A 12189-nucleotide genomic window follows, 5' to 3' on the forward strand; every position below is an offset into this window, starting at 1 on the left:
TAAAAGTAAATTTTTTCTCCGTACTGCAAGTTACAAGATTGAAAAATCCATGCAATGAAAGTTAGAAACCATGTAATTTAGGCATTCCATTCTTGATAACAGTTTTGCATAGCAGGTAGAGCTTCTAAAAATGATGGCAATATTGCAGGTATGCAGACCTTGTAAGAGAAGGAAGAGGCCAAAGAGTCACTTAATCAGACAACTCCTGAATGCAATTTGTCAAAATGTAGCCGCTAGAACGTAAGATGTTTTGCAAGTTGTTTTACAGAAGAGCATGACTGACCATTGACGGTAAGAGTGGTAGTAAAACAGCTAGATTAAAAAACTGGCAGAGCAAAGACAGGATGAGGTTCATTGATTTATTAGTCTTTGTAGCAGCACAAAAATAAATTAGGGTAAAAATTAACAAGATGTACACATTTCAAAACAATGAAAGTGAACGTTTTTCAGCCTGTGTATCATTAAACAGGGGAATACATTGCTCTAGGATATTACTGAGACAAACTTACTAAGCTAATGATGACTACTCCACTTTCACTTAAGTTATTTTTCTAACAGGGTTTTTGTTAGCTAATGATTTCACTAGCTAACAAAATTAGCTAATGACTGGGCTAAAAGTTTTGGAATGAAAGGGCTGTGGAATATGGGGCAGAAGGTCCAAAAACCCAGAAACAACTGCTGTCCAGTCCAAATCAATACAGGGACATCTGACTTCCTATGTCCATGACGAGTTGCTGTTGCTTCACAGACTGAAGTAAAACTTTGCCACTTAGGTCAGTTAAACAGCTGCCAGGAGAAACAGCTGTATCTCTGCAGTCCGATTTCTGTGAGTTTGGAGGTAACAATTTAGCATTACAGTTAGCTGCATGAAAGTTGCTTTCTTTGCTTATTGTAAGATTTTACTCCTATAAGCTTAAAGTGGCATGTGTTATACATTATCAGTGGTGTTCCCAAACTTTCTCACACCATTGGCCCCTCTAGCATTGACTCAATTTTCCAGTCCTTTTATTTCTCATCCAGCTCCCTACATACATTTCTTCCTAAGAAACTCAACTCTTCAAAAGGAAAAGAAAGCAACAAAAAAGAAGATGGGCAACAACACAGACATATACTGTGTTGCACACTGCATACTCATCCCTTCCTATGCTACCTGATGCCAGGTCTTCTCCACAGCAAATGTGAAGAGCACACTATGGTAGATCTTTTGCATACTGAAAACATGCATTGCTGCATGGACTCCCATCCCCAGCACGATTTCTTTCCATTTGAAATACAGCCCTCTACCTTAAGGCCAGACCCCGCAGAAGTCTGGGGATCCCACTTTCAGAATGACTCTGTTAAAGCAATATGCAGTACAGTGTATTTCTTGATATGAAAAAGTATAAAGTTCACCAATGAGAACTTCACTTTAGTTTTGTGTCGTCTTTAGAACTGAGATACAATGGTGGAAGATAAATACATTTATTATGGATGATATGTATCATGGATAAACTTTATCAGATGAAAAGAGACTAATACAGATCCATTTATTTATGTCAATTTAGGTCAGACTGTCTGGTATTTCATTATAATTGAATACATTAATATGGTCAGGGCTTCACCATGATTTCTGTTCATGTGGAAACCAACAAATATACTGTTTTTAAGCAAAACAAATTTTTATTGTAAAGTAAAAGCCTTAAAAGGAAGCAAGTGTTCTCAGATACCAGCAGGATGATTGCAGAAGTCTGCCAGTAATTTCCCCGGAGAGTGGGAAATTACCCCCAGTAATTTCCCCGGGGGTAATTTCCCCGGAGAGTGACCTGATACTCTCGCCTAAAAGAAGTCCAACTTTCCCTTGTGCCCCGCACAGATGGTAGTTGTGGAAAAGACCAGACTGACTAACAGGGCACTATAGACAAAGCAAATGATGGGAGCTATGAGTTAGAAGGAAGCATTTGCAGCCAGTTAAACCTTGCTGACGCTGGCTCATACCCAGCAGGTTAGCTCAGATGCAGCCAGGCAAACCAAGACCTGGGTTCAGCAGTATCTGTCACCCCTGTACCTGCCCTCTAATCTCTGAGCTTCAGGAGACTTGAGCAAAATCAGCCAGGAGAGCCATGCAGAAGAGACAAGGAATTGAAACCTGTCTCTTAATCGTGGTCCAATGATTTCTCTTGACCTCTCTTATTTGCTTGTTTTTCCTGGATGAACTATTTAAAACATTAATTTCAGAATGCAAATTTTGCATGAATAGGTTTTTTTTCATGTTTAGTGGCATTATATGGGAGGAGAAACAAAGTAATAATAAAAAAAAAAGGTAAGGCTTAAACCAGCCAACTTGATACACAGGTTTCCTGACAAAAATAGTTTTTCTGAGACATATTTTCACGAAGTGGCCACCTAATGCCACTTTAAAACAACTCTGGTATTCATTGTGGACTGGGCATGTCTCACTATCCCCCATGCCCCCACTCAAGCTATGAGAGTGTAGCTCTGTACTACCACGGAACACTGGACAATTTCTGTCATCTATTAAATATCCTCAAAGCCACAAAACTCTTCTCTTTCCCCTGAAAATTTAGCTGTGGCATTCTTTTTTTTTTTAGGCAATGTGCTTCATTATTTTACCAGCCTGTTTCTTACTATAAGCATCATTTTATTTCACTTATGTCTTGATAAATCTTAGAAAGACTGGATGACAAGATAATTTCAATTCTTTTCTTAAAAAAGTATCCACAATGAGGAATAAAATAGCCTGTCATTAGCACCGAAATCCTACAATTAGAAGAAAACACCACCTCTACAAAACTTTTTTGTAGTTCACTCCACAGTATGAAAAATTCTTCTAGCTCCCTCTTAGTATTTTGTTAAAAACTTTTAGATACCAGAGTTCTAATTGCATTAACCTTTCAAATCGTCTCAGACAAATTACTTTGTATTAGGAGTTTTAAAGCTATAGAGATACCTGAGATAAGCCTGAACTAGTTGTCTTCGATATCAGAAGCATTTACACTTATCACTGATTAGCCCTGGGGGAAAAAAACTAGCCGAAGTATGCTGTAATGCACAAAGCCACAGTGAGAGCTCCTTTCAGCAGCGATAATACTGCCTTTCATATATATAAGCAATTAATGCCTTTGAACTATGACGAAAACCCATTTTGCTTTGAGGCGCTTCATGAGAACATTTGTGTTGTGCAATGTAAAGCATCTAAGCCAGATGTCACGAGCTTCAGCAAGGAAAGTTCTGGCTGGATATAAAGAAAATGCTTTTCACAGTGTAAGTGGTGAAAACACTTGGCGCAGGATGCCCAGGGAGGTTGTGGACTCTTCAACCTTGGAGATATTTAAAACTCAACTGCACAAAGCCCTCAGCAGCCTGAGTCAACCCTGAAGTCAGCCCTACTTTGGGCAGGGGGTTGGACCAGATGAGCTCCAAAGATCCCTTCCAATCTAAATTGTCCTGTGACCCTCTCCTAGCTGATGCAATAGGCTCAGAAGACAGATGGAAAAGGAGACTTTGATATCCGTTAGCCTCAGACACATTAATGGTCAACAGGGCTTCTCACTATTGACTGTTCTGCATCTTTTTTCCTCTTTTGCTCCACTTTCCAAGAAAGACATATTGAAGCGCAGCTTACTCTTCAAATTTTATGAAACAACAAAAATCAAACATCCAGTGCAACCTCTTAAAATCACCTACAGGAACTTTTGCTGGCTTCTATAAATACAGAACTGAATTAATCCAAGCAGAAATGTCTACTGAAAAGACCAAGTTTACCTAACATGAACAAACATGGGGTGTATCAGACCAGATCTTAACTGACCAGAAACAGAGAATCTGAGTATCAGAAGCAGAAGCTGCACACTCTTTCTTTGCTGATCTGTGCTACCTTTTCATGTATTCATTCGAAGTTAACACAACATGGCTTCCCCCCCTTTTTTTGTTTAAAAAAAAAAAAACCCAAACAATACAGCTCTCCACGGACCTTCCCACATGCTGGCGTAACAAAATCATTACTAATAAGAAACAGCCAAAAATAGAAACTCATAGAGGTCACCGAATGGTATAGCACAAACCTTGTATTAAAAAGAAAGAAAGAAAGGAGCACCCCAGGAGATGCCATGGTCTGAAGAAGGACACTTACAGCATTTAGCCCACAGAGCTGGTAGCAGCCCATGGTGACGACCACGGTAATGACCTGCCATCGCACAGCACGGGTTCTCAGGAGCTGAAGTATCGACACTAACTTGGTGTTTCTTTGGACTCGAGACTCTTCCAAAACTTCTTCTACTTCATGAGACACGTCATCTTTCCCAAGGAAGGTCTGAAATGCTACAAAGAGAGGGCATGTATTTAGGCCAGACACTTGGCACTATGCGCATTTATAACAGACTTGTCTCATAGAAATGAAAGCGTGTGACACAAACAGGAGATATCCATGGGCTACAACTTATAAATTGGGATATACATATATAAGTTATATTATAACTTATAAATTATTTGGCACCCTACCAGATCTCTCCCTATATTATTTCATATATAATACAGCCTAAGGTCCAGTGCGGAATCAAAACCCTGTGTAATCTGAAAAAAAGGTTTAATAGCAAAGCAGTTCTGAACATTATTTGACTTGGCTACTTTTGCAGCCTAACAATATAGCAGACTTCATTGCTGGAGCTAGACTGGATAGAGAAGTAATAACATGTAAGAAAGTACGTAAGTCTGGTAAACCAAGAAAAGGCAGACATTTGAAAGGAATAGCTATTACTCTTCATCTTACCTCTTGTTTTTACTAGCATATAGACAAGAATTCACTTTGTCAAGATGATTAATATTAGAAAGAATTACCCCAGAGCAGTTCAAGACTTTCTGTTTGTCAATGCTGGAGACACAGGAGTGAATTTACCTGGCAAATGTAAGCAAACAACCAACCTCGTCTCCCCAGAAAAACATACCATTTAGTATTATATTATTGCACATTGATGACTTACTGAGATATCCTTCCACTGTGAATAATAAAAGCTTTCCATCTCACATCTCCTCCAAGAAGATACCTTCCATACCTCCTAATACAAACAGATACCTCCTAATGGAGGTGGTGTATCTCCACCAACCTTGTTTTACAGATACCATATATGCTGCTGATACTTTCATCACAATCTTATGACCATATCCCAGGGGTTGGCTTTTTAAGACATGCTTAAAATACTCATCATCTTGGAATGACTGCAGAGCAACAATTACATTACACATACCCATACAACTAGGCTTTGCGACCCAGTAGGATGTTAACTCTAAAAACAATCCTTTACACAGCAGGTCACTTAAAATTGTTATTTTTATTAAGTGAATAAGTTAATTCAGTTCTCCTAAGAGCCAAATCCATTTTTCTCTTATCAACAGCTTTGCATAGTACTGTCTATAAATAAATGACCTTCATATTTTTCAGTAAGTATGCATTCTTTGGGATCACGGAAAGGACTTGAACGGTTAAGAAGCGAGAGACACTGACTAGTCACGATTAAAATGCCTGGACTCCATTGAGGTTTTGAAGTTATAAAATTTAATGTTACCCAGTAGGTGAAAAGGCCAAGTAGTGGCATTTCAATGTTGTGAGGGATAGGTCACACAAATGAACTGGTGGCCTCCCCAGAGCATCCTTCTCCGTCTCTTTGGTGAATGCGCAACGCTGTGCGCTCTGCCTGGCTCCCACTCTGGCAACACAGGGAACTAACTTGAGCTCTGGGCCAAGATTTTCAGATGCAGTTAGCACTTCTATTGCATTTTAATGGGCTCCATGTGACTCTGCTTAACAAGAAGGATGATTTTTTTAAGGGATGAACAGTGACCACCTCTGGGTTTTGAGTCAATTCATAACATTCATTTATTCTGATATCCAGTTTCTCTCTTGGGAGAGGAGAGGTCAGGATTTTTAAATCCTTCAGAAACAGCATGAGATTTACCTTTTCACTAGGCCTTACAATCAGAAATGGGTTAATACATTCAGACCTGAAAACCCAGAATTTAAGCTGCTGAGTTTTGTCCTTGTGCCACTGCCCACTTATTAAATGACGTGCTAAACGCTTGTTAAAATGAGTGTGATGTATTTAAAGGCTATGATAAGAAATGTAAAATTAGAACAACGTGTGCCTATGGTATGTTACAGTCATGTCTCACACTTAAATTACACTTTCCTCAGTATTACTAGAGCACTGATAAAGAAAAATTCAGATAAAGATGAGAACAACCAGACAATATATCACCGTACTCTTCTTTGAAAAGATTCTCTCAGATTTTTAAGCATCTGGTTTATCACTGTGAATTAGGTCAGCGCACAATTTGCTTTATTTTTCCTGTCCTTAGAATCCTCGGCATTCCTATAGGGCACACAAGTCAAAAATATAGGTGCAGTCAAGTAAAAAGAAAGCAATCTGTCTTTTCTGCACAAGGGAGCTTGCTATATTTCTAGAGGGACTGGGAAGTAAAAAACTGCAATTACCAAAATTACCAAGTACAAGGCAAGAAAAATATAGACACCTGCTTTCTTCTTCTTCGCTCCCTGGTATTAGGACCAGAGATGTAAGTGCCACTATGAAACTTTGACGGATACTTAAAATTACCAAAAAGTCAAGAAATGCTAAGAAAATACTATGTTATATAGGCATAGTTTTGAGTAGAAAACACCCAGTCTTCTTGGAAAAACACATTTTCCTGCTACTCAACACATCTTTAATTTTCTTCCATTAACAGTTTTTCAGTACAGTAAGAATCACAATTTTATACGTAATTAATGTGGAAATAAATTCTGCATTAGCAGGAAGATGGGAAAACTCAAAGGTCTTTCAGTGTGTGACATTCAGTTCTATTCATTTTACATTTTAAACCCCTGTATTATTGGCACTGAGAAGCACAGCAGTCATTCCTCTCCCCACTGCAATGACTTATTTCCCTCCGTGACTGGCTGCTTCTCTCTATAGGGAAGTCTTATTTTCATGTCACGCTTAAAACCATCTAAGGATTTACAGTTCTAGCAACTTTTAGACCTTTTTCAGATTTCTTTTTAATTCCCTTGGATCAGAAGGTCCTAGATGCTTGTCTTTCAAAAGCTCGTAAACTGCCTTTATAAATAGCAAAAGAAGTGGATGGTTCCAGTCACGGGGAAAGGAGATAGGAAACCCTTCCATTTACACCACCAGCTTTTATTCATCTCAGCTAAGTGAAGGTGAAACATTTGAAAGTGGTTCAAAAGTCTGAACAAAATCAGGTCGGTACTATCTTTAAAACCAATCAGGCCTTTAAATTAACTGAAGATGGGCACTCAAGAACTCAACTATATGGGGAATTACTAATTTTTTTTCTGCTGTAGTACTTCCACAACTGTGCAAACAAATCAGCTGTTACTGTAAAGACTGAATTAGCATGTAAACTTTGAGAAGACATTTAAAAGGATCAAAATGCTATTGTGTGGTGTACAGAATAGAGCCAGACCCAGGCAAGAGAAGGCAGAAAAAGAGAGAAGCTGTCACAGGTAGCCATTTGGGCAACAGGGCTTATGCCTTTAAAAACTAAAAAAAAAAAAAAAAAAAGAAGCTGCATGAGTATTATTGTCATCTGTTTCTCACAGACATGTTCACTTTCATTTCACTGATGATTAAGTATACTAAACCCAGTGTCTTTAACACAAAGCTTTGTCTAAGCTCTGCTTGAACACCATCTTCTTTGGCCACTGTGGGAGACAGAATACTGGGCTGCATGGATGCAGTCAGGCACCTCCGATTAATGCTGGCTGCTGTTCTGAGTGGCAGTAGACATGTGGGGTGCCTCGCTGTTTGCCTCAGCACTAGCAAAAAGTTCACCCAACTTCAATGCTTTTGAATTGGATATGTAGTAATTTCCCTGTAGTAACTTCATGTCATCACAAAAATACTTGGCAAAATTAAAAAAGTTATTTTCATATACCACTAATTTCATTAGAGTACTGAATAGCCAGAAGAATAATTTAGATGTACCTTGCTAGAAGAGATTTAAATAGCTATTTAAATCTAGCAAAATATTAATTACTAGCATGTAGCATAGCAAAGTTTAAGAATAAATCTCAAATTTGCTATTCCAATTCAGTAAACATAACTGGAAGCAAAAGGCTTTAGGCTTTTCCCATGTGTCACCTCCTTCTAAGTAAAGGAACACACAGATCCTCTGCGAGTTATCATCCAGTTTGGGATTACATCTTTACCTGCTCTTATGTCTGGTTTCACAGACCATCAAGACAAAATAGCCCTGTTCAGGTTCACTTGAAACTAGCCAAGATGTATAGGTAAAACAAAATATCCACATGCCACCCTAAAATAACACAAGAATTTGTAAACCAAGTTGTATCAAAGATCCAGCGAACCAAGTATCCTTTGTAAAAGACAGGAGGTTTAAGAAAAGCTTAAAAACAAAACAGGCATACCATGATCACTCCAGCTTTTGGAAGTCAGCAGCCATCTGAGATGGAGCCTCTACCATAAGCCAGGAAGTGTATGTCTCTTCCTTTCCAATAAGCATAGCTTATAATGCTTAGAGACATACAAAAAGCACAGATAAGCAAAAATAAGTCATATATGTCCTTGTTGTCAGTCCTAACAACTTCATTTAAATCACTGGATTTGCAGCAATTTGCTCCTGCCGTAACTTTGGTTTTAATAACTCTCCTGTCCATGTGGGCCCCATGAGGGGCTTTGTAAAAACTTAGCTACCTGCTCTTTTAAATCAAGAATAGCCTCGCTCTTTCATCACAACAAAAGGTATCAACTCTAATCCATCTTTCTAAGAATTTAAACCTACACTTCTCATTATACCTGGTATAATGCTTCTTTCATAACCATGGGAGTTTTAACGTATGACCGAACATACTAGATGAACAGAATTTGTACGTCACAAACAGATGTTACTGTGACATTATATCTAAGTTATTTGACCCTTAAGACACAACAATATTCTTGTTCTCTGGCAAGCTGGGATGACAGCTGAATTCCAGTACCAATTTACATGACATGCTACTGTAGCTGCATTGAAAATTCGGGTTTCCTACTTGTAACACTATTCAAGAGAGACGCATCAACTCTCCAACTGAGAGTGTTTATAACCAATGCAGTTAGTCATAAAACTGTTCTGTTTTATCACATTGCTACTACTGTTTTTATTTATATTGCATCATGGCCACAGTCACAGATCAGGGCTCCACTTGGCATGCAACTAATAGACAACTAATGTCAAATTCCTGTCGTAGCATCCTAGAACTTGGATGGTAAACAGCCTGATATAATTATAGCAGCAGATTTTCTTTTTCTTCCAGTTTCTATCCCTGTTACTCTTCACTCCCACTGCTCTCTAGCAAGTGAATAACAATCTCCTTCCAAAGTCCTTCTCCTCAATCACTTGAATACCCATTTCCCCTCCGCTGTCTGGTGAGCATTATGAAGAAGGATCACACCAGCTATATGCCAGGCATTTTTGCCCTTCTTTTCTTACCAAGAAAGAAGAATGTTAGTTATGGGACCTGGGAGGGGAGCTGGGATGGTTCTTCCCTCTCCCCATTACCAGACTTCTAGCTTTTGAGCAAAGCAGGCTTATGGATTGTGCTGTTGGTCCAGTCCATTGTTCTCCCCACAACACATAAATCAGTTCTCCCACATTCAGCAGCGAGACAGGAATAGTTCGCTCCTGTTGGTCTCAGGAAGTCAGATACAGGATGGTGACCTCCAGGAGGACAGCAGAGCTCAGATGCTAGCATTGCTTTTGGCAGCAGACAACTGCAAGTTAGCCATGGTGTCCAAACAGCTGACCAGCCAGACACGGGCTCAGCCACCCACAGCGTGCACCGTTTGCACTGCTAGAAGGGGAAAGCAGGGAACCAGGTAGATCCCTGTTAGTGGAGTTCAGGAGACATCACTCATCTGAGGCCTCACTACTCCTGTATCATGGAGTAGCTTCTCTTGTGGTGGTGTGGTTTACGTTCGCATGTGATGCCCGCCTGCTCTGACCTCATCCCTTCTCTTTTTTCATCACTTACACAACACATTTTGGTCCTTCTCTCTCTTTCAGTCTCTTATTTGCCACTTAAAGGCATCATGCTCTTTTTACACCTCTGCCAAAAAGAGAATGAGGCTGCTTGTATTTCAGTAGTTATAGTCTGGTTATCTCCTGAGGACAGAAGAAAAGGAGAGGATGAAAGCAGGAGCAGAACTTTGTGGAAACTCAATGACCTACATTATTCCACCATATTTTTATTGCTTTAAAACAATTAGGAAGATTAACGTTGTCATCTCCATTTTAGAAGCTTTGATATACACGTACATTTTAGAGTATTTTATAAAGACTAATGTAGTCATCTGCCTTAAATACAGCAGACCTTTTACAATAACAGTTTTATATTTCTCCAACAAGATATAATCCACCGTGAAATGTATATTTACATAAATAGCCTTAATCCATTAGGAGAAAGAAAAAGGATTTAGTCAGAAGAAGGACTTGCACATTTCTAATATTAATATGCAGATTTAACCTAAGACGCAAATAACTCAAAAGCATTACTGTAGTCATCATTAAAATGGAGAATACCGCATTGTCATTATATGGCTTACACGCAGTAGGTTTTTTTAATAACCCACAAACTCCTCTGGTCTCCCTAACACTCAGGCTTTCCTCCTCCATTTCTGCAGATAATGCTAACATCCAGATGATTTTTCTTGACTGTAGATTCACAGTTATTCACCCTCCTATTTTGTGAATTCCCCCCAGTCACTTTCATTATTACACTGCATTACTCCAGATACCAAAGACTTGGCTCGTGCCTAATCTGCATTTCTCCAAGTGCCCTGGGGTGGGGAGGAGGGCTCCAAACCCCCCTGCTGGGCTAACACCACAGGTGTCCTCTGCCCGGTCCTTGCAAGAATCAACCCAACTCCCTCCCCACCTACCCCCATGGTGAACAGAGATCCGCAGACACTCTCACTTGCAAATCTACAGTAGGAGGGGGGGATTACAAAGGATGTGCAATGGTAAGAAAATTACTTGTGTTCTAACATGCTTCATAATAAGGCATGTAGACACTTTATAGCACAGAAGTATAAGATGATATGATCTACGCTGCCTTACAGGTGGATTTTATGGATTATGAACTCCAAAATGATGTTTAAGGATCATCCTTACCTATTTTGCAGCCGATATCCTACAGGCGGCCTTGCCCGTAAAACAAGGTGGCCATTTCTGGAAGCACGGCTGCTTGATAGGCAAGGAATGGGAGGGAAATTCAGGGGGATGTATACACCTCACTGCCCTATGGTCCTTTGCAAATCTCTGTCTAGAATCATCAGTCCCTAGCTGTTTTGAAAGCTCTGTAGACTACACTCAAAATGAGTTTCACTCTGTACTACAACGTATGTCAGTATTAAATTTTTATTTTAGAATTAATCGGGTCCAAAAGCTGCTATGGATAAGCAGTTACTTTGACAAGTTTTTTATATCAGCCTCCTCTTTTTTTCCTCAGAGTGTCTAAATTTATAGTCTTTAAGGTGGCTCATGAAAGCCACTTTCTCGTAATCAGCAAGCCAGTTGCTAAAGATCATTTCCCTTCAACTACCAAATAAGGTGTGGGTAACTTTGCTCTCCTCATGTCTTCTACTCCAAAATCCACCTCCAATGCTTCTAAATTAGCTTTCAAATCATCTTCAGAACACATATGCTGAAAACATTCCAGACTGCAGTTGGTTTATTACCAGCAACAGTAAAGGGTGTGAATGTCAAGGCAGGTGGTGTTATTTTACTGCCAATTTTTTACAATTTTTAAACTCTACCTACAAGAGGCCCAGCTTCACTGTCAGTGCTGAGGTTTCCAGGTGCGGCGGCAGTATTTCCAATAGGTCCCTATAACAAGTGTGACATTATGCAGTAGCATTGCAGACGCGGACTCTTTGCCAGCCATAGCTCCGGAAATTTACAATTTACAATCCACATCTACAATTTTATCAGGTAGACATGAGCCAGTTTAAACTTGGCACCCAAAGGTGTTTCTTGCCAGCCCAGCCGTGGTGCTGCAGAAGTTACTACCCAACAGCCAGCCCCAAGCTGCTCACCACTGAGTCCCTGCTGGGTGCTCTGACCAGGGCTGGCAGGCAAGCCCTTTCCTTTGGGGTCCCTGGAAAAGCTGTCCTCTGCCTCACC

The 12189-nt window shown here is 39.7% G+C and overlaps 1 protein-coding gene across 1 annotated transcript in view; it reads right to left on the reverse strand.

The window, feature by feature from the left end:
- The window catches only part of SLC2A9 (solute carrier family 2 member 9), a 109604-nt gene that overhangs the window by 57370 nt on the left and 40045 nt on the right, over positions 1-12189 (reverse strand). The window contains exon 7 of the mRNA XM_075499175.1: positions 4130-4317. Within this exon, the coding sequence (XP_075355290.1) occupies positions 4130-4317 (188 nt within the window). The remainder of the gene's footprint in view (positions 1-4129; positions 4318-12189) is intronic.

Source organism: Mycteria americana, chromosome 4, assembly GCF_035582795.1.
Source record: "Mycteria americana isolate JAX WOST 10 ecotype Jacksonville Zoo and Gardens chromosome 4, USCA_MyAme_1.0, whole genome shotgun sequence".
Classification (NCBI taxonomy): Eukaryota; Metazoa; Chordata; class Aves; order Ciconiiformes; family Ciconiidae; genus Mycteria; species Mycteria americana.